The sequence below is a fragment of the Salvia splendens genome, chromosome 3 (genome assembly GCF_004379255.2).
Source record: "Salvia splendens isolate huo1 chromosome 3, SspV2, whole genome shotgun sequence".
Classification (NCBI taxonomy): domain Eukaryota; kingdom Viridiplantae; phylum Streptophyta; class Magnoliopsida; order Lamiales; family Lamiaceae; genus Salvia; species Salvia splendens.
Window position 1 is genome coordinate 26,797,181 of NC_056034.1, and position 24,057 is coordinate 26,821,237.

The following is a 24,057-nucleotide window of genomic DNA, read 5'->3' on the forward strand; positions in this document are numbered from 1 at the left end:
TGTGCAGATTGATCGATCGAGGCAGAGGAGGTGTTGGGACAGAAGACCAAATAAGTAGGAAGGTAGCGGGTGTAGTGTGTCTTCATACATACTACATCTGTCTTGGTACTCTTCCGTTGCGCAAATTCAGAACATTCATTTAACAAAGACAATTTCTCATAACTACTCTGTTTCAGCATGATTTGTACCCTCAACACACTTCAGACAATGTTTCTTTTGATTTAAGCATCTTATGATGAGTTGAGACAGTTTCAGTATGTTTTAGTCGCGGTAAAGCTACACTTTCTTTGACTAGGGAGATGTGGTCGTGACAGAGTGGTATCAGAGCACTTTTCTTTCGCTCTGACCCAAGAACCTTCCTTCTAAGCCTCAGTCCAGAAAAGATAGTACTAGGCTAGAAAGTGAACAGAATGTTAAGTACAAGATCCCAACACCTCAGCTCGACACGATCAACTGCAGCAGAAACAGGGGTCGACGCCCGCTCGTCCAGAAAAGAAAATTTTAAAGAAAGAAAATGAAAATTTTGAGATTTTCAGAAAAAGGAAAGAATTTTCACAGCCCTTTATGGGAACGAAAATGTTTAATTGAGATTTTTGCAAGATGCAACGTGATAGCTGATACTTTGCATGAGATATGCTTAATGTATCTGTGATTTATGTTTAAAGAGCTTGACATGAATGTATAGATGTCATGGGGACTATGTATGTGAACCTAGAGTGCTTTAGAAAAGTACCTTAGGTGAGACTTTCAGGATCAAGTACTAGCAGAATAAGAATTTGTTACCGCCTTCCAGGGCGACGAGACCAACTAAAACCCATCAGTTTGGGCAAGCTTCAAATTCCAAAGGAATTATGAGAAAGAAAAGACGAGCCAAAAAGTACTATTGTACTACTTATGGACAGCAATTAAAGGAAGTCCATTCTTTTAAGCACACAGATAGTATACATATATATATGTATACTAGACGATGAACCAAGAAGTTCCCAATGTCTTTACAAAGACCAAGTTATAACGAAAATAGTTTACCTTCCAGCTTGTTCGGGAGATGCATCCCTACACGGAAAGAGATCGTACCCGCGATCTAGTAAAGTGATCTAATGTGGCGTAACAAGCCCAAGTGGCTACGTGATCCAGAAGCGATACTTATAGCGTGCTACGAAGCACGATGGAGAATGTGATGTTTTACCAGAATCGGCGTTCTAAGTTATCAAGAACGATATGAAAGTATGACCTCCAGCTGCAGTTATCAGTTTAATAGCACGAGAAACCCCATCTTGAAATGTATGGTTTCCTAGAACGCGTTTATCATGTCAGAACTCCACAAGAACAAACAAAGAAGTGTCACATAACTAGAACCGATGAATATAATCAATAGTACTTACTTGGATCCCAGTGAAATTCTTTCTAAGAGTCCTCCCAGAGCACGGTACCCCCGTCTATTCAGACTTTAGTTTGACTCACAAGTAACATGCCAGTATTCATTTCTCTATGCGAGGTTTGACTCACTTCCAGCTTATGGACTGCAGTCCTTTTTGACTCATCGTACATAAAGAGTAAAGTTTTGACTGTTTAAGCTCCAGTCGTAAACCCTAAATTCTACAGTTGTTCATATCCATGATCTTCGGAATGAGCGTATTCCTCAGACATTCTTTGAACCTCCGGGACAACGATGTCCTGTCGGCTATTAAGACCTTTGATTGACTCACGTTCTGCAAGTAGTACGCCACTTTCATTCTCTTCAGGAAAGCGGCGACTCAGTTTCAGTTCCCAAATTTTGGATACCTTTATGTTTCAAGCATCGTTATTTGTTGTTGTCTCCTTTGAGCCCCAATATTGGAGATTTATATCTCGATTTCTTGGACCTATGCAATGAAATTTCATTCTTACGATGCTTACGTTGTGATCCCCAGAGTGATCAAGACAGTTAAACATTTTCCTCAGGGAATTTCATGTGGTGCTGGAACTTTTTACCTCCCTATTTTGAGATCCTACAAAGGTGAAAATTTTTCGACCTCGATTCCAGCACATGTATTATTCCTAGTCTCGGAATTTTTCTGCAGCTCGAAGTTAAGGCAAGCATATTGCACCTTTCCCTAATGAGCTTGCCCTAGCTGATTTTTTCTGGATAGTTCATTTCAGTGCGTTGCCTTAATGAACCTATGAAATCATTGATGTGATTTTGTTATTCCATATCAAGATGCCTTTGAAACATGATCAATGTTCCTTCATTGCAATCGCCTACGTTTATAAATTTTCGTGGTTGATCATCTTAGGCGATGACATGTTTGAACCACTGTCCTTGATGCCCAGATCCTTTCAGTTTCATTGGACAATTGTATTGTCCTAGTTTGCAGCTTACTATGGGAATTTACAGTTAATTCATTTCCATCCAGTTTTCATGACCTATCTCATGATTATTTCTAGCTCCCACCAGGGGTGAGCCTCAGCTTCTATGAGTTTGCCTGGAACCAGTTGAACTACGTAGTTCTTTGAATGAACTCAATACTTACCTTCAAGGTCGATTATCGACAAAAAAAAATTCATATAAGTTGAACAAGAGATGTTATTCTAGTCCAGTTGGGTATTCAGTAGCCCTTCAAACTTTCAGTCATACTCTCTTGTGTGAATAATAATCCAAGTTAAGACTATTAGATTAATCATCGAGTTATTGATACGAGGCTAGCAGAAAAAGGCATGGTCTCAATTTCTTTCAGATACGCATAATAAATACGTCCCCATGGAAACACGTGCAGGAAATGATGCACCAACCAGAAGCGTCGCATAAACCGACAGCAAAGCGTTAAATACTTCGAATCTACGTACCGCTTGTGACCAGCAGGTGGAAGATCGAATATTTTGTTGTATAGAGAAGCAACTAGCCTTGAGTAGAGAAATATCAAGGAATATTTGTGGATTAAATGATGTCTGAAGACGTAAAAGACCTATATGGTAGTTTGAACGATCAAAATGCTTACTCCGAGTAAGATAAGTAAGCCACAAGAACAAAGACTCAATCATGGGCATGTAATGAAAGCCATGGAGAAAGTACGAGTGTATTCGTAGTTTATGTTTGACGGAACAAATCCCATCAGCAAAAGGGATTCGTCTGTGAGGTGGCCAGGAAAAGCTAAAGCTGGAGAGACATTCGGGAAAGAGGAACGCGTGATAGCATCGCTACCCTCACCATCCCTACGATGAAAGGATAAATCGAAATTCTTCTGTAAAGAGTTATCGCAGGAGAACCGAAGTAGAGCTCTATAATATAAAAGCAAGGGAAGACGCTAGCAATAAAACGCGAAGAAGTACTCTATGAAATGCCACCCCCAAATTAAACGGCTCAGAAAGGAGCTGTCGATAGAGTTTTATAGACACGAGATCTAGACCATGTTGGAAAGTCATGCTAGATTATCTCACCAAGAATCGCTTAGTCGAACCAAAAGGGCATGGAGACAATAGCGTTGGGAGAAAGAAGCCAACACATCCACATGCACCGGCCCAGTGTTCAAGAATTAACGCGAGTAGAACAGAGTGTGCGCTAGATCATGACGAAAGAGTCGCGGTAGGCACAAAAGTATCTTGGAAGAAGTGAGAGTAGACTACCTCAGCTAAGCAAGAGGTTACGAGGTTAATATGCAGCTCAACTGACGATGAAATCTAAAACGAGGAATGGTTTCAACAGCCAGACGAGATGAAACGTCTAATGGATGACTCGAATCAGTCATAAGATCTCAGTCACCATATAGAACGGCGCTTAAGAAATAAGATAAACTTAAGATCCAGTTACAAGAATAAGTAGACCTAGGTTTCATCCGACCCAGTGTATCGCTGTTGGGCGCACCAGTACTCTTCGTGAAGATGAAGGATGAAACTTTGCGAATGTGTATCGACTATCGAGAGCTGAACAAGTTAACCCTCAAGAACAAGTACCTTTACCGAGGATCGACGACCTCTTCGACCAGCTGCGAGGAGGTGGTGTGTTCTCGAAGATGGACTTGAGATTGATTTATCACCAGCTGGGAGTTCGACAGAACGGTATACCTAAGACTGCATTTCGCACCAGGTATGACCAGTACGAGTTTACAGTAGTGCCTTTTGGGCTTACAAATGCCCCAGCCGTGTTCATGAACCTAATGAACTGTGTGTCCCACCCACAGATGGACAAGTTGTCCTAGTTTTGTAGATGACGTGTCCATTTACTCGAGGAACGAGAAGGAGCCCGAGGATGCATTTGAGGGCCACTTTAGAAACGTTAAGAGGCGAGAAACTCCATGCTAAGTTCAGCAAGTGTGAGTTCTGGCTTAATGAAGTGAATTTCCTTGGACACATAGTGACAGCAGAAGGGATCCGAGTAGACCCCGCTAAAGTTGAAGCCGTGCAACGTTGGCAGTCACCAGCGACGCCCAACGAAATTCGAAGTTTCCTAGGTCTAGCAGGGTACTACCGGAGATTTATCAAAGGATTTTCTAGGATAGCGAGGCCAATGACTCAACAGCTCAAGAAATGAATTAAAGTCAACTGGACCCCAGAATGCGAAGCAAGTTCCAGTTGCTTAAGAAAAAAAATTGACCACAGTGCCAGTTATAGCCGTGCCAGAAGCGGGGGGTTGATTATGTGGTGTATACAGATGCATCTAAGGTCAGACTCGGGTGCGTGCTGATGCAGAAGGGTAAGGTGATAGCATTTGCGTCACGCCAGTTGAGGCCGCACGAGTTGAACTACCCGACGCACGACTTGGAATTAGCAGCAGTGGTACACGCCTTGAAGATTTGGAGGCATCACCTATATGGAGTTCGATGTGAGATCTTCACAGATCATAAGAGTCTCAAATACTTTTTCGAGCAGGAGGATCTGAATATGAGACAGCGCAGATGGCTGGGACTAGTCAAAGACTACGACTGTGGTATAAACTACCACCCAGGCAAAGCCAATGTGGTAGCAGATGCCTTGAGCAGAAAGACTGCGCCTCAAGTGGCTGCTTTCCTCACACAAGAGGAAGAGCTTATCCGGGAATTCGCCAAGATGCGACTGGAAATAGTAAGAGCCCCGGAGACAGTGGACAGCAGAATTTCCACCTTGGTCATAGAACCAGATTTAAGAGCCAGAATCGTTGAAGCCCAGAAAGACGATGACGCTCTAGAAAAGATCCGTCTCAGAGTAAGGACGGGAAAAGGGGAATACTACCGCGAAGAGGCGGATAATGCTCTCACTTTCAAAGGGAGATTATGCGTACCCGACGAGGAGGCACTCAGAAATGAGATCATGAGTGAAGCTCATGAAACACCATATACTGCCCATCCTGGAGGTACGAAGATGTATCAGGATTTGAAGAAGCAATTTTGGTGGGACGGCATGAAAAGAGGCATAGCGTCGTTTGTAGAAAGATGCCTGGCTTGCCAGCAAGTGAAGGCTTTGCATCAACGACCCTATGGAAAGCTACAACCTCTCGAGATTCCAGAATGGAAATGGGAGCACATAGCAATGGATTTTGTGACAGGATTGCCAAAATCACAGCGAGGAAACACAGCCATCTGAGTAGTTATCGATCGCCTCACCAAAAGTGCTCACTTCATACCAATTCGTATCACACACGGTTCGGACAAGTTAGCACAGATTTACGTGCGAGAGATCGTACGCTTACATGGTGTCCCAGTAACGATCACCTCAGATCGAGATTCAAAATTTACTTCTAGATTTTGGATAAGCCTACAGCGAGAGTTAGGCACTCAGCTAAATTTCAGCACAGCGTTCCATCCACAGACGGACGGACAGTCCGAAAGGACGATCCAGACATTGGAAGATATGTTAAGAGCTGTAGTGCTCGACCGTGGAGTAAGCTGGGAGCCAGTACTTCCACTTATAGAGTTCGCCTACAACGACAGTTACCAGGAAATTTTTGATATGGCCCCATATGAGGCACGCTATGGGAAAAAGTGTAGATCACCACTTTACTGGGATGAAGTTGGTGAGAGAAGGATACTCGGACCAGACTCGGTGGAGGAAATGATAGGAATTGTCCGACAGATCCGAGAGAGAATCAAAGAAGCTCAAAGCGTCGGGTCGTTCTTGGTTTGTGCAAAACCTCACCATCATATATGCGTGCATTATCATGCACAATGCTCCCTTCGTCCACCATTAATTGAGTTTGTTTGACTCAGCTCGAATTTTAAAAAATGTAGTGGAAAGTGAATTGAAGAAGTTAATAGAATGTGGTCCTAATTTTATATGCTCCATCCGTCCCATAAAAATAAAAATAAAAATAAAATAGATTGTAGATATCATTTTAGTTTAAAGGAACACGTGTTGTTAATAGAAAGAGATGCATTGAGGTCTCCTAATAGAAAAACCAAATCATCAAAAGACTAAGAAGAGTTCAAATTGGAATGTTGCTAAGAAGGTAGGATATCAAAATCTAAAAGACAAACAAATAGAGAAAATATATAAAACTAATATATAATTGAAATGTTGCTAGTAAAACACGATGATGAAATTAATGTTGAGACTTTAGAATAGTATGAGTAAAGGATGACGTATATGTGAATTGTGAAATATTATACCTCTTCCATCACGTAGAAATATGCCGAATTTTTCTTTTTTGTCCGTATCATACAAATAGTCCATATCCATTTGTGATAATTTTCTCCCCTTGTTTTTACTTTAGCTTTATGGGTTTCACCATCCACTACATTATTTCAACTACCTCGTCTGTCCCTGGAAGTTTGTCACATTTTTCCATTCCGTACGTCTCACAAAATTTGTCACATTTCACTTTTTACTATTTTTGGTAGTGGACCTCATATTCCACTAATTCTTCCCCACTCATATTTTATTATAAAACTAGTATATAAAAGTAGGATTCACATTCCACTAATTTTTCAATTCACTTTTTATTACATTTCTTAAAACTCGTGTTCAGTAGTGTGACAAACTTTATGGGACGGAGAGAATATTTTTTCTCCTTCTCAATTACTACCAATTATGCATTAAACCGTGTCATCTCTAATTATTCTATTTCTATGGTAGGGAGCGGACAACGGAAACCCACGAATTATTACGTATACATATTGAAAAATGACCGTTGCTTTCTGAGGAGTGTAATTTATTATACTTCAATTTATTTAGTTCATGGCCTCATGTTAAGCTTGTCTTTTTCACCGAAAACCGGAATGGAAAAAGATAACAATATACTATTGGATATATATGTCAAAATAATTTCAGATCTCATATACTAAGTACTCTATTATGTTTGATAATTTGGTCATATACCCAAAATTTAACACGCAAATTACTCAAATCAGTCATGATTCCTGGATTAGTACTCCAACAATAACTATATATGGGTAATTTCATCCATTCAAACAAAACTTTTATCTGTCGATCCATCAATGTTCCCTAATTCATTTCATTTCGTCTATAAGTTGGCTAATAATTTTGAACTCGTTTTAGATACACCTAATATTGGTTGTTAAAGATTAATAATCATCACAAAAATTGACCAACTGAATCTCTACATAGACCACCTAATCTAGAACTGAGAGCAAAACACGCTACTTGACTAATCCTTTATCATTTACATTAATAAGGTTTAACAATAATTATTTTAATTAATTTCCTCTCTTTAGTATTTAACATTCTTTTCCAACAAAACTAAAAACAAAGTTAAATAAGCAACCGATGATCTTAGTGCCCAAATTGGCATATAAAAAAGTGATGTAATGAATGTTGAGATCACTCTTAATTAATCCATATCATAAGAATATAGTACCAAAAAGTAGAGATTAATAAAATAAACTACCCGACAAACTAGATGCAAAAAGCTATAAAAATTAAGGCATGTGCACTTTATGTAACAATTAAAAAACCTCAGATTAGGCTAAGAAGGCTTATGTTTGAAGAATTAATTGTTTCACCTAACGTTTGAAAAATGACGTTAGGGCAGCAAGCAGCTTTGGCACTAATCAGCTATAAAATGTTGCGTTGGGAAGTCATCTCTGAATGCAACAGACATATCAACTGCATAGCAAAACATCATTCTTCTTTTACATTCTAATCTCTCTCTCTTATCAACGAAAAAGAAAAGATGGATCTCTGGGTTCGTGTTTTGATCGTGGTAGCATGCATGTATCCTTTTATGGTTGAGGGCGCTGTTCGCCGCTACCAGTTCAATGTGAGTTTTCATGTTTTCTTACATCATGATTAATGTCTTTCTTTTTAAAAAATCTGAATCTGAATTGTCTTACTTCATTTCATCCAATAGATATTTTCAACAATTTCCATGCATTACTTAAGATCTTTATTCAATCCCATTACTTTTTTATCCTTACTAGTAATTAAGAAGTACTCCTACAATACCAACCAAAATGGATGGTGGGACAACATTTCCAACGCAGCGCTTGAGAAGCAAACAACTAACTCCCACAATTTGCAAAATTTAATTCTGCAGGTGATGATGAAGAACACATCTCGCCTATGTTCTTCCAAATCCATCGTCACTGTTAATGGAAACTTTCCCGGCCCGACACTCTACGCTAGGGAAGACGACACCGTGCTCGTCCGAGTCATCAACCGAGTCCAGTACAACGTTTCCATCCATTGGTACAAAACACCTATTCAACAACATTTTGTTTTTTGGCAAGAAATGAAAACTAATTGGTGGTTGTGTTGCAGGCACGGAATTAGACAACTCCGAACGGGCTGGGCTGATGGGCCTGCATACATCACACAATGCCCGATCCAGCCCGGTCACAGCTATGTGTACAACTTCACTGTGACTGGGCAGCGAGGCACACTTTTGTGGCACGCCCACATTCTATGGTTGAGGTCCACCGTTCATGGCGCCATCGTCATCTTGCCTAAACGAGGGGTCCCTTACCCATTCCCTAAGCCCGACCACGAACATGTCGTCGTCTTAGGTAACATAATTACACACAAGCCTTTTTGTAATTACTAGTATAAGTTCATAACTAACTAAGATGACGGTTTTTTCAGCGGAATGGTGGAAATCCGACACTGAAGCCGTCATCAATGAGGCCATGAAATCAGGCCTGGCCCCTAACGTCTCGGACGCTCACACTATCAACGGTCATCCTGGCCCGGTCTCAAACTGCCCCGCAACAGGTTATATCACTTTAATTAACAATATTAACAATTACTATATCGCTTTAATTAATGTTACTACTATCTATTGTTTTAAAAAAAAAATTTAGGTGGTTTCTCACTAAATGTATCACCCGGAAAAACCTACATGCTTCGCCTAATCAACGCTGCACTCAACGAAGAACTCTTCTTCAAAATCGCCGGCCACAAACTAACGGTGGTCGAAGTCGACGCCACCTACGTAAAACCCTTCAAAACAGAGACCGTCCTTATCGCCCCCGGGCAGACAACCAACGTGATCGTCTCAGCCGATCAAGGGGCCGGAAAGTACATGGTAGCGGCGTCCCCCTTCATGGACACCCTCATCGTGGCAGTGGACAACATGACGGCCACCGCCACGCTCCATTACTCCGGCACCCTAGCCTCTTCCCCCACTACCTTCACCACCCTGCCAGCACGGAACGCAACCCCTGTTGCCAACAGCTTCTTCAACTCCCTCCGGAGCCTGAATTCAAAGCAATTCCCGGCCAATGTTCCACAAAAGGTGGACCACTCCCTGCTCTTCGCGGTGGGGCTTGGGCTCAACCCGTGCCCGACCTGCAAAGCAGGGAACGGCAGCAGAGTCGTGGCGAGCGTGAACAATGTGACGTTCGTGATGCCCACGACCGCTCTGCTGCAGGCGCATGTCTTCAACATCAAGGGGATCTTCACCGCCGACTTCCCGGGAAACCCGCCAACACCTTACAACTACACTGGCAGTCCGCCGGCGAATATGGCCACAACCAGTGGCACAAAGGTGTATCGGCTGGCGTACAACTCCACCGTTGAAGTTGTTTTGCAGGACACGGGCATCATTGCCCCTGAAAACCACCCCATTCATCTGCATGGATTCAATTTCTTCGTGGTAGGGAAGGGATTGGGCAATTTCAATGCCAAAACAGATCCACACAAATTCAATCTGGTTGATCCTGTTGAGAGGAACACAATTGGAGTTCCATCTGGTGGATGGGTAGCTATTAGATTTCGAGCAGATAATCCCGGTAAGTCATCGCATTTATTTGACTAGCAATAATCAAAGCCCTGACTTAAATATTTATATATTTGCAGGGGTATGGTTTATGCATTGCCATTTGGAGGTACACACCACATGGGGCCTAAAAATGGCATTTTTAGTGGACAATGGAAAGGCTCCAAATCACTCTATTTTGCCGCCACCTAAAGATTTACCCAAATGTTAAATACTATTAAAACTCAAGGACTGAGTGAGTAACAGAGTGTGTTGTTGAGAGTCAAGCTCGTCTATTTGTTACTTGAGTCAATTTCTTTTGCTCAAGTTGAAATCAATAAGAATAGTGGTTGTCATTATCTATATTTTCTGTAACCAACTTACGAAATGATTAATGTCAAATCTTTATTTTGAATCTCAAAACTAGAAAATTTTTAATTAGAGTTCTTAATTTTTGTTCATTCTTAACGATAATAATATCCCCAGGTTTGTAGCCATAACTTGATATATCCACTACACCACCATTCACTAAAATATGTTTTATGGTTAATAATTAGCGGCCCAAGGGAATAGTTGAATCCATACCAAATCGGAAAATGATGTTACCATAACACATGTCAAGTTTGAAGTAAATCTTGACCTATTTACTCATTGACTATGAACATATATGCAAGTAACCGTCGTTCAGTAAGCCCATAATAAAAACATACTCCCTCAGTCGGTCATTTGCTCCCATTTCTTGGCTGCATAAGTTTTAAGAAATCTTAAGAAAAGTGGTAGAAACAAAATATGAGTTCGACTTATACATTATTACTTTTAAATAAAATGTGAGTAAAATGAGTTACTGAGATGTGAAACCTTATTACTATTAATAGTAAAAAGAGTAAAAGCTAAAATTGGTCCTGAACATATGCCCATTTTACGATTTTGGTCGTAGACTTTATCTTTTGAAATTTTGCATCCTGAACATTTCAACTTGGATCACAGTCAGTCCTACACTAACTGTTTAACGGTCAACGTCGGCGCCGTTCAATAAGTGAGCCATCTGCAACGTCGTCGACTTCAATCTCCGGATCAGAAGCTAAGAAGAAGGGATGGAACCCTAATCTTATATTCATTTCATATATTTAGAATAAATAATTTAAAATATAATATTTCAATTTCAAAATAATAAAGAATCATATTTAATAATTTAATTTGGTCACAATCGGGTTTAACACTGTTGACCGTTAAATATAGACGAAACAATTAGTGTAGGACTGATTGTGATCCGAGTTGAAATGTTCAGAATGAAAAATTCAAAAGATAAATGTCACGACCGCCCTTTAGGGTTAATAAAAGTGGGCGATCGTGATTAAAAGGACTTAATGAACAGACATAGAAGACTAGGGTTTCAATAAAAGTCTGACCAAGAATTTAAGTTAATAAATAAAAAGACTAAAGGTTTAGCATTTATTCAAAAGATAATAAGTTTTCAAACATCCCAACAAACAGTTTCATAGCTAAATAAGAATAAGTAAAGAAAATATCACAGCGGAAGCATCCAAGAGAAGAGTGAAGTCATGTGTGAAGACACAACGACACTCGGAGTTTCAAAACAACCATAGTATATTATTAATTCTGCTCAACACCATCAACCTGCACATAGGGAAAACACATGCAGGGCTGAGTACTATAAAAATACTCAGTGGCTCATGCCAAAAACATTTTAAATAAGAGTATATGTTATCATGCCATACGTAAGTAACCATCGAGGTTTGAGCTTTAGAAAGGCCCGAGGCACCCAAAATATTTTCCATTGTTCAAAATAGTGACTACCCAGTCATTTTCCCATAGACGTCAACCATATCTGCCAATACATGACTTGGAATGTAGCCACAAACCAAGCCACTAGACCGGCCAGCCCGTACGCTAGCACACAGTCTACCATAGGTGTACACTAATCCACGTAGGGTTTGCGGCCCTACGAGGACCCGAATTCGATTTATATTACAGTGACAAAAGCCACATCAGATAGGCACGTTAAAACAAATCACGGCATGATAATCATAGAAATTTTCATCAATAAAGCATTTAGGACATCGTCCTTATTTAAAAGAGAGCCCACCTTCACCGTTTAGATTTCAAGTATGCTTTCCCTTTGTTATCACGCTTCGCGCACGAGTTATCACCTTTAGATAATATATATTATCAATCAGTCACAAACATCGACTTAATATTATGCATGTCCCTAACGTTCCCCTTTTTCCCCATCTTTGAATAACACATCACGTCATCACACATATATATATATATATATAATGTATATCACTTATAACAACATAGTTGTTTTTGTAAAGATAGAAATCTGGCAGCACTGCGCAACCATTTTATAAAAATTATTAAAAACTCACCCGACTTCCGTTGGGGCTAAAATTTTACCACAACGCAGTAGACTCATCAAATAACTTCCAGTTAAAAATTAATGTCAAAATAACCTTTTTAGGCCGGTCAAATCGAAAACGTAACCTACTGGTCGAGAAAACATTTTCCAGCAGAATTGCGCAGTCAACTTCAAAAATTCACCAAAAATTCATCGTTTGTCCAAATGAGTTGAAATTCACACACAACACAGACGCCATCATGAAGTTTACTCAGAAAAAATAATTGAATAAAAAGGAGTTCATATGTTCAGTCAAAAACGTGTCGGAATCTACTGTCTGAATCCACAGTTTTCAATGCTTAAAAATTCGAATTAGGGTTTCATCCCCATTCATTCAAACACAACCTTTTCATGGTTTTAACACACAAACATGCTTAAAAGAGTCCTCACACTCATGTTTTCATATAATCGTACATCATTCACCAATGATTCATTAAATCTTCATACAATTTCATTCAAAACGCATACACACTTACAAATACAAATTCCCACCGATTAAATCCTTAGATTTAAAATCCATACACTCACTATATGCATGAGGGAGTCAAAAGAATGTTCAGATGGAGAGGAATGAAGAATAGAAGTTTGATTGTACCTTTCTTGAACGAAACAATCGGTAGAAACGAATATAACTCTTGATTCTTCAACAAACTCTTGGCGAATCGAAAGGATCTTGAGTAGAGTAGAAGAACAAGTGTGGAAGGAGTGGGGCATGTGAGAGAGGGAGTAGGCGTGTGAAATTGTGGGGGCTAGGGTTAGGGTTTGGTTTAATCTCTTATTTATAGATTAGGAATAAAATATCCCACAATTAAATAAAGATTTGGGGAAGATTTGAGGGAGTGGGAATTGGCGTGAATTTGGTGGAGAGATTTTGAAATCATGGCTATTTAATTAGCCAATGTTTTTATTTGGTATTTCACGGAGTAGAATAAAATATTACGGAGCATAATAAAATAATAATTCTCTCAATAAAAAAAATAGGGAAGTGGCATGAATTATGCTTTTTTCCACAAGGAATAAATTTCAAATCTTTAATTGAACAAGATAAGACAAGATTTGCTAGGATATTTGAATTTATTCATGGGAGGGAATAAATAGGGGATCAATTAGTATAATGAATAATTCATCCTCTCCACAATTAGGAGATTTTCGAAATCTCCATGGGGCAAGCATGGGAGGTCGACTTTCCTCATAAAGAAAATAAAGAATAATTGGCTTTGGATTTAATTTGGATAATTATCCCAAACAAATAATTAAATCCAAGGAAAATAGAATCCCTCTCCAATAAATAGGAGTGGTCGAAAATTTCAAATAAAATGAGCAAGGTAATTATTGATGATCCTATTTAATCTCACTCACCCTTAGAAAAAATAATTCACCACAATATATTTCACCCCGCATCAATTATTCAAACAGCCGCGTCACAATTCAACACGATTGACTATTCCACCCACATCTCAACTCCAAAACAAAATTAGGTCACATAGAAATCAAGCAATTAATTCACTCATCATTTAATTTGCATACTTCATGGCGTTAAAAGCATTAAATGCAAAAATTTCATGGTTCGAAAATTAGGGTTCAGAAAGTGGGGCGTTTCATCCTACCACTCTTAAAAGAAATTTCGTCCCGAAATATGGTATCTTCATGGGAAGAGTTCTGGGTACAAATCCATCATCTTGTCCTCAAGCTCCCACGTGCTTCTTCGTGCCCGTGGTTTCTCCACAGTTCTTTTACGCAAGCAATAGACTTATTTCTCAAATTATGAACCTTTCGGTCCAGGATCATTTGGGGTCTCTCCTCGTAGCTCAAGTCCGAGTTCAAAGCAACTTCTTCTGAGTGAATCACGTGCTTCAGATAGAACACATATTTCCGCAATTGCGACACGTGAAAGACGTTGTGCATGTTTCCAAGGCTTGGCGGTAGCGCCAATCGGTACGCAACGGGTCCTACTCCTTCTAGAATTTCATAAGGCCCGATAAATCGTGGTCTCAACTTTCCCTTGACACCAAAACGCGTTATCCTTTTCGACGGGGATACTTTGAGGGAAACTTTGTCGTCGGCTTGAAATTGCAGTCGGTTCATCGGAGATCCGCGGATGATTTTTTTTTCTGTCCTGAGCTTCCTTGGTTTTTTTGCGAATTTGTCTAACAATTTTACTCATTTCTGTAACTGCATCAGGTCCAAGTACTCTTCGTTCGCCAACTTCGTCCCAATAGAGCGGCGATCTACGCTTTTTTCCATACAAGGCTTCGTACGGCGCCATGGTTATCGTTGCTTGGAAACTGTTGTTGTAAGCGAATTTGATCAGCGGTAGCACTGATTCCCAACTTCCTCCACGGTCGAGCACCACGGTTCTCAACATGTCCTCTAGAGTTTGGATCGCCCTCTCGGATTGTCCATCGGTTTGCGCGTGAAGCGTCGTGCTAAAATTCAATCGAGTTCCAAGCTCGCGTTGCAGAGTCATCCAAAATCTTGAAGTGAATTTCGAGTCACGGTCGGACGTGATTGTCACTGGGACTCCATGCAGTCGCACTATTTCCTTTATGTATTTTTTTTTTTAATTAACTTCATATATTACTATTTCCTTTATGTATATCTGAGCTAGCTTGCTCGATCCATGCATTACGGGAATCGGTATGAAATGCGTACACTTAGTGAGTCGGTCTATAGTTACCCATATGGCAGTAATCCCATTTTGCGTCTTTGGCAATGCCGTCACAAAATCCATGGCGATGTGCTCCCGTTTCCACTTGGGAATTTCTAGTGGTTGCAACTTTCCGTACGGTCATTGATGTAGAGCCTTCACTTGCTGGCAGGCTAAGCAGCACTCCACAATGCCGCTATGTCTCTCTTCATGCCTTTCCACCAAAAGGAATTTTTTTTCAAGTCTTGATACATCTTCGTGCTTCCTGGGTGAGCGGTGTATGGAGTCTCATGAGCTTCACTCATGATCTCATTCTTGAGTTCCACATCGTTTGGTACGCACAGTATCCCTTCCAAAGTGAGGGCGTTGTCGGACTCCTCACTAAAACTTCCAGATTTGCCAGTTCTCGCTTCAGTTCGAATTTCTTCAAGTTTCGTATCCATCCGTTATGCTGCAACGATTCTCGTTCTTAGATTAGGTTCGACCACTAAGGTGGCAATTCGGCCTTCCACTGTTTTAGGTGCCCTTACCACTTCCAAATGCATTTTACTAAACTCTCGTATTAGACTTTCTTCTTCCGTCAGAAAAATAGCTAGTTGCGAATGGTTCCTTCGGCTCAAAGCATCTGTCACTACATTGGCTTTGCTAGGGTGGTAGTTGATACCATAACTTAGTCATTTACTAATTCGAGCCATCTTCGTTGCCGCAGGTTCAAATCTCTCTGCTCGAAGAAATATTCCAGTCTCTTGTGGTCCGTAAAGATTTTACATCGAACTGCGTAGAGATGGTGCCTCCAAATCTTTAGGGCATGTACTGCTGCTACTAGGTCCAAGTCGTGGGTTGGGTAGTTCAACTCGTGCGGTCTAAATTGTCGTGATGCGTGGGCGATCACTTTGTTGTTCTGCATCAACACGTATCCCAGTCCCACCTTCGAAGCGTCAGTGTAGACCACGTAACTCATTCCCGGCTCTGGCACAGTTAAGATAGGTGCAGTGGTCAGTTTCTTCTTCAAAAGTTGAAAACTTGTCTCACACTCTGGGGTCCAATTGACTTTCACCCCCTTCTTGAGTTGTTGGGTCATTGGCCTCGCTATCTTGGAGAATCCTTCTATAAACCTTCGTAATATCCTACCAAACCCAGGAAACTCCGAATCTCGTTTGGTGTCGAATGTGCCTTCCATTGTTGTACCGCCTCAACCTTGGCGGGATCCACTCGGATTCCTTCTGCCGACATGATGTGACCGAGAAAATTGACTTCGTTCAGCCAAAACTCTCACTTGCTGAATTTAGCGTATAGCTTCTCGGTCCTCAACGTCTCCAAGGTGATTCGTAGATGTTCCTCGTGCTCTTTCTCATTCTTCGAGTAGACGAGTACGTCATCTATGAAGATCAAGACAAATTTATCCAAGTATGGGTGGAATACTCAGTTCATCAGATCCATGAATACTGTGGGTGCATTTGCCAATCCGAATGGCATTACCACAAACTCATAGTGACCATATCTTGTGCGGAACGCTGTCTTCGGTATGTCTTCCTATCGGACCCTCAATTAGTGGTATCCGGACCTTAAGTCCACCTTTGAAAACACGCAGGCTCCTTGGAGTTGGTCGAATATGTCCTCTATCCTTGGTTTTGAGGGTCATTTTGTTCAACTCTCTATAGTCGATACACATCCTCATCGACCCATCTTTCTTCTTGACAAATAGCACAGGAGCGCCCCACGGTGAGACACTGGGCCTAATGAAACCCAGGTGCATAAGCTCCTGAAGTTGTATCTTGAGTTCTTCTAACCCTTTAGGTGTCATTCAGTATGGTGCCTTGGACACAGGCGCCGACTCTGGCTCTAGGTTGATTGTGAACTCCAGTTGTCAATCTGGCGGTGGTCCAGGCAAAGTTTCGGGGAAAACGTCTGGAAATTATCGTACAACGGCAACATCTTCCACTTTCCTTTCTCCTACCTCAACTCCTTGTAGATAGACAAGATAGGCGGGACGCCCCTTTCTCACCATTGTACTAGCTTGAAGCGCGGAGATGATAGATGTTCGCTGGTTCATCGAGATTCCATAGTATATGGTGGGTACCTCCCCCGGGGCTTGCAGAGATAATTGTCTATCCTTGCAACGAATAGTAGCAAAGTTCGCAGCTAACCAATCCATCCTCAGGATTATGTCGAAATCCCCCATTGCCATGACTTGTAAGTTGTGAGCGACTAACTTAAGTTCTTCCATAACAAATTCTACGTTCGGGCATGTTCGAGGGATTTCTATTGTCCCTCCCACTGGTGAGGACACCATCATCGTATGTTCAGATTTGTAAGCAGGCAAACTTAAGGTGTCCACACATAATTCAGATATGAAAGAATGCGATGCGTCCGTATCAAACAATACAACAATGGGTGTGTCGAGGATTTTGCCCATACCTGTCAGGTTTCCCTTCTCGTGACTCCCTGGTTCAGTCTTGGGTTGTTTCTGTCTTAAGGGATATGCTCTAGCCTGAGGAAGGAGTCTTGGGCAGTAAGAATGTTGTTGTCGCGGAGGTTGATCGTGATTTCCCCTTGATTCACTCTGCGGTGCCCTTGATTGCTGACGGGATCCTTGATCGTTCTGCCTCGATCCCAATCCTCCCTTCTTGCTCGGACACTCCCTAGAGAAGTGACCATTCCCTCCGCATTTGTAACAATTGGTAATGTTTTGATGCCGACATTCTCCGAAGTGATACTTAGAGCACACGTTGCACTGTGGTGCCCTGGATCGGTAGTCTCCTCTCTGACTAGAAGTATGTTGTCCTCCTCCGTGTTGAGATCGATGCTGACTCGACTGGTACCATTTTCCGTTGTATGGAGTCCGAGAATCATCCCACTTCCTATTCTCCCGGGAGTGGTGTGTCATTTTTGAGCATGTCTGACTATAGAAACTTATTTCTTGCGTATATCCGAGTCGACTACTGCATTTGCCTACCGTCTAGTATCAAGGATTCGAAATTTGACCCAACAATCTTAGTTGGATATGAACATATTTCAAATTGTTGCAACATTGCTAAGGATGTCTTTAGTAGGGAAGGCTCCAAAATTAATCAAGGAAACAAGAACAACAATGCAATGATTGAGTTCCATGGGACTCAACTCGTCCACTCTGAGAATTAAATGGTTTAGAGGTATCAACTAAAACCCATAGATATTTGAGAATTTACTTCTGATGAGAGCTTGGAAGAACATGAGATAAGTCATGGAAACAGGATGAAACTGCAAAAATTCTCAAATTCCATAGCCGACTGCTAGATCACAATTTGCAAAAATTTCGGACAGCAATGAATGATATCGTTCAAACATGTCAAGGCCTAAAACAATCAGTAACGACAGGATTTAGAAACATGGGCAAATATCATGAAGTAGTACAAATGATGGTTCAACAACACCATGTTATTGGTAAAGATGAAATCACATCCATGGGTTCGCGGGTTTGTTAAAGACAACTCAAAGTGAATGGAATTTTTCAGAAATTTAACACAATCAACCCGTTAAGGAAGAAGAGAACAGGATAGCCTTAACTTGGTGTTGCAGAAAGAAAAATCATTGAGTATGAAACAATATATGTAGTGAAACCGAGCTAAAAAGAATTTCACTTCTGCAAGAAAGAACTTGCCACATACATGGCCACAAAATAACGAGGTGAACCAATTGTTCCAAGAAGAATATTCCATCCTTTGAAGAAAACATGTCTGGAGGTGTGATTATACTGAAGGTCAAAACTGCAAACAACTTTAGGAATGGAGTTCAATGACTGAATCTCATAAGGTCAAAATATTGTCCTTATGAATAATGAATCAAAGGAGACTACTCAATCAAGCTATCCAACGTTACAAAGGCAAACACAAACTTTCGAGACAAGTGAGTCATGACTCGATATAAGGAAAATAATGGACATTACTTGCAAATTGAGAGTCAACCAAGGTGTTTAAATAGACAAGGTTTCACGTTTATTTCAAACGTCCCGAAAAGAACTTAGAATCCAAGTAAGTACTGTTGATTTAAAAATCGTTCATTTTAGCTACGAGGGTCGCACTCCCTCGCACATTTTTCGCGAGCCTGAACATGGTAACAGCGTTCTATGAACTCGTGGATTCCAAGTTGCGATTCATCGTATCGTCGAAAATAATAACTATTTTTGATGGTCGCATCTTCAAAGTGTTCTTGCCATGCCACGTAGGTTTTCGAAATGCATTGCCATTGTACACGTGGTCTTAAAGTGTCGTAAACGTCGTCGTATTTGTGTCGCATCGCCACTTTGGCATGGTATGCAAGACTGCATAGTTTTATTAGATCTTAGGTGTGATCTCGCCATTGTGAGGATTCTCCAAAGTTCGAAAAAAAAACTTTCGTTGGTTTTATCACTCAGGAAAGTGATATTGCAGTTGTCAACTTACAACTAAGTTCTAGCACGTTCAGTCTGGCCTACCTCTTAGGCACTCTATAATTTCAAGCATAGCTTGAAGTCTCGTACTTCAACGTATATTTGATCATTACCTAACTCAAGCTTCATATGGCTCCTACGTTCGCAACAAAGTTCAAAAGTTCCACATTTCACTTTAATAGTGGTTCTATACAATACCTTGTAATTCATCGGTCATAAATCTTCACCACATAAATGTCATCCATATATTGCACAATCAACCCATTTATTCGTATAAATCATTTGGTGTTCCATAACATAACAAACATCGTACATTAATATACATGAATAGCAACACTCAGTCAATCAATCATCCATGGAATCGCATTTTCTAATTCATACAGTTCATGCTCATCTGTATCACAATCGCAACTCGCAACTATACACGTATCATGCTTTGCATTTCACAGTTTCATAGTCATGAAATTTTAACTGCCTAGGCATAAATTTTTTTTGTCGTTCATGGAAGCAACATGTATTTTCTTCGAGTAAATTTTGCAGTTTCGTGGACGTAATAGCAAATCTCAACATCAACCAATACAAGTTCATTTTCATAACGACATTCATTATTTTTGGCATAAACGCAATTAACAATTTCATACCCATGCATATTCATCATTTCATCCCCAAGAAAAATTTTCAAAATGTTATATCAACCTCGATTCTCATAGAAGTACTTCCATTCTCACAAGAGAAATATTCCCATCGAAATTTCCAACATTTCACAGTTCATATCAAAAACTATCAAAATACTTGTTACCTCATTCTTCGTGGTTGGGCAGGGACAAGTTGTGGTGTTGAGCTTTCGATGTTTATCATTTAGCCAATTACACATGAATGGATTTTGACTCAAACAAGACTCTTGGGTCCAGAGCGGAAAGAACCGAGGCTCTGATACCAAACTGTCACGACCGCCCTTTAGGGTAAATAAAAGCGGGCGATCGTGATTAAAAGGACTTAATGAACATACATAGAAGACTAGGGTTTCAATAAAAGTCTGACCAAAAATTTAAGTTTAATAAATAAAAAGACTAAAGGTTTAGCATTTATTCAAAAGATAATAAGTTTTCAAACATCCCAACAAACAGTTTCATAGCTAAATAAGAATAAGTAAAGAAAATATCACAGCGGAAGCATCCAAGAGAAGAGTGAAGTCATGTGTGAAGACACAATGACACTCAGAGTTTCAAAACAACCATATTATATTATTAATTCTGCTCAACACCACCAACCGCTCGTCGCCGCTCAACCTGCACATAGGGAAAACACATGCATGGCTGAGTACTATAAAAATACTCAGTGGCTCATGCCATACGTAAGTAACCATCGGGGTTTGAGCTTTAGAAAGGCCCGAGGCACCCAAAATATTTTCCATTATTCAAAATAGCGATTGCGCAGTCATTTTCCCATAGACGTCAACCATATCTGCCAATACATGACTTGGAATGTGGCCACAAACCAAGCCACTGGACCGGCTAGCCCGTACGCTAGCACACAGTCTACCATAGGTGTCACGACCGCTCCCATACTAGGGGTACTACGGACGCGGCGATCGTGACCAACATGCATGGACAACGTTTTAAATGAAAACTTAATTAATTCCAAAGAATGAAAAACATTTTGGTTTAAAGAAAGAGGTCTAAGGTTATAATTTACTATTAATTAGGAACGACTTATGATAAATATTTTTATTTTAAAAGAAGCAGCGGAGAAAATAAATATTAAAACCCAATTAACTTCTAAAGAAACATTTAGATTAAAATACGTAAATACCATTTTAAAGTAACATTGTAAATACCCGGTTAAAAACCTAACACAACCAAACATGCTCAAACACAGTACGAAAAAGATTAAAGTCTTGAAACATAGTTCAAAATATAGCAGCGGAAATAAGGTTTAAAGAGAGTCAAGGATAACGCCTATGTATGAAGACACAACGCATCCTAAGTTCTTAGGCCAACTCAACATCATCCGCAACATCCCGCCCAATCTGCACATAAAGAAAAAGAAAATGCAGGGCAGAGTACTTGTTGTACTCAATGGGTTTTATATGTAGTAAGAAATATCACGAGAACACAAAAATATTTTAAGTCTGGCCAGACAATTTATCTCCCCACTTTTCACATCAATCCATCAATCACAATCATCATATCACAGTGCGACGAAAGTGTGGCCACACTATCCGCTCACGAGATCGGCCGACTAGCAAGAACGGCTCACGGTCCCACCAGTGTACACAGCATGATAGGGTTTGCGGCCCTACTCAGACCCGAATTCGTTTCACAACACAGCCCTATAGCCTAACGGAGCAAGCTCAGACGAACTAGGCATCAGGCTACAATCTCACAAACAAAAATATGGCATGACATAACAGTTAAACCACCCTTATAATACCACGTAATATTTTCGGAAAATAAAGAGGTTTGAAAAGAAAGCCCACCTCGTTCGCTTAACAAATCAAATTCCAACTTATGGCAATTCTCGTTCCTCGAGCTCGCGTATACACAATCACCCTTGTCAACGACAACACAATCAGCCTTCCATAAGTTTATATTATCATGCATGTCCTATTGTTCCTTTTTATCGTTCTCTTACCCATCCCATCATTCACCAACACAAAGAGGACATGTCATAAATTTTCTCAAGACGTCACCCATAATCACATCATAGGATACCTTCTCAAATCATACATGCACCAAGTAATTCATCAAAACTTAGCAATAAGTGATATTTTCACATATCAGCAAAACTGGCAGAACTGTGCGGTTGGTTTGTAAAAATCACCAAAAATTCATCCGACCTCATATGAAGCTAAAATTTTGTCACAACACAGTAGACACATTCAAGTTCATTCAGGTAAATTTTAACACTCAAATCATGTCATTTGATCAGTCAAAACATTAATACAACTCCCTGGTCGGAATATAAAAATTCTGGCAGTATTGCACAGTTCATTTGAAAATTTCATCATAAATTCATACGATGTCCAATAAGGCTGAAATTTTTACCAAACTCAGAAGACACTTCAAAATTTTACATAGTTCAAGAATCACATCAATCAAAGGTCATTTAGTCGGTCAAACAGATTTCGAAACTTTCTGGTCGAGAACACACGTTACTGACAGAATTGCGCAGTCGACTTCAAACATTTTTCAAAAATCCATTTTTCAATAAACGGGGCTGAAATTGACACGAGACACAGAAGACACCTTGAAGTTTACTCAGTAAAAATTTCATATCAAAATTCGATCGTTTGTTAGTTCAATTACACATCAGAAATACTGTTCAAACGTCACAGATTTCAGACTCACAATTTCGAAATTAGGGTTTCTCTCCCAATCATCCAAACACAAATTCTCATGCTTATAACACACCATCATGCTTGATAAGATTCTCTTAAACATGTTTGCACATAAACTTAGATCATTCACCAAAGATTCAAATCAAACTTCACACAATTCAATCAAAAATCGCATAACTATCAAAGTTCTCAAGCAAACTCAATTTCCCACCGATTAACTCTGCGATCTATGATTCCTACACCCATTACATGCATGTAGGATTCAAGAACATGGTTCAAACGAAAAGAATGAGGTAAAGTGAAGCAAATATACCTTCTTTGACAAAAATGAATCGGTAGAAACAAGAAACGGTGCGATTCGTCGGAGACTCTTGAAAATAAACTTCAATGGATGCAAGAACAAGAATTGGATGGAGGATTTTTGGAGAGATTGTAGAGAGGGAGGGGGAAAACGTGTGGAGTGAGGGAGAGAGGGAGGTGGACGATTTTTTTGTGAGGGAGAATGGGGGCTAGGGTTTGTTTAGGTGGTATTTATAGTCTAGGGTTAAGTCCATAGGTGAAATAATTAATTCATTGTGGAGGAATAAAATATAGGCTAATAAATCAATATCCCACAATTAAAGAAGCCAAATTTTCAAAAATTATGGCTGTAAATTCAACAAGGAATTATTTGATATTTACTTGGAGAGAAATAAATCCACAATTTAGGAAATAAAACAATGGATTTCCATAAACAAGGAAACAAAATAAATTGAATCTCCAAGTAGGAAAGAATGGTGCAAGGGACGAAAATTTGAGAGATAATGCACAAGGAAATTATTTAAATCCTCAATTAAGTAGAATAGGATTTAAATTTGGTAATTTCTTTATAGGAAAAAGACTCTCATAAAATAGGTAACGATTAAATAAATTCCCACAAGGAAAAATAAGGTATAGGGGCGTGTGACATAGATGAGGAACAAAAGGAAATATTCACATCCCCAGTTAATTAGACATAGGTATTAGGATGATATTTAATTGAATAAAAGGGATTCCACAAAATAGGAAACAAATAAATTATCCTCCAAAATTTAGTGAAGGGGCCGAAAATTATTAGGCTTAAATAGCCAAGGAAGTATTTCAACTCTCAATTTATTTTGGG

General features: G+C 39.9%; 1 protein-coding gene across 1 annotated transcript; it reads left to right on the plus strand.

Annotated features, from left to right (window-relative positions):
- The first annotated feature begins 8,000 nt into the window (after positions 1-8,000).
- On the plus strand, positions 8,001-10,522 carry LOC121797302 (laccase-4-like). The gene is made up of 6 exons (XM_042196054.1): positions 8,001-8,164; positions 8,441-8,592; positions 8,665-8,909; positions 8,986-9,114; positions 9,204-10,133; positions 10,201-10,522. The coding sequence occupies exons 1-6, from the start codon at positions 8,078-8,080 to the stop codon at positions 10,329-10,331; spliced, it is 1,674 nt and encodes a 557-aa protein (XP_042051988.1). The 5' UTR covers positions 8,001-8,077; the 3' UTR covers positions 10,332-10,522.
- The last annotated feature ends 13,535 nt before the right edge of the window (positions 10,523-24,057 follow it).

Excerpts from the sequence above, each read along its gene's own strand:
- LOC121797302 (XM_042196054.1), top strand. The coding sequence starts at position 8,078 with ATGGATCTCTGGGTTCGTGTTTTGATCGTGGTAGCATGCATGTATCCT. Across the intron at positions 8,593-8,664 it reads TACAACGTTTCCATCCATTG|GCACGGAATTAGACAACTCC; the intron begins GTACAAAACACC and ends GTTGTGTTGCAG. Across the intron at positions 10,134-10,200 it reads ATTTCGAGCAGATAATCCCG|GGGTATGGTTTATGCATTGC; the intron begins GTAAGTCATCGC and ends ATATATTTGCAG.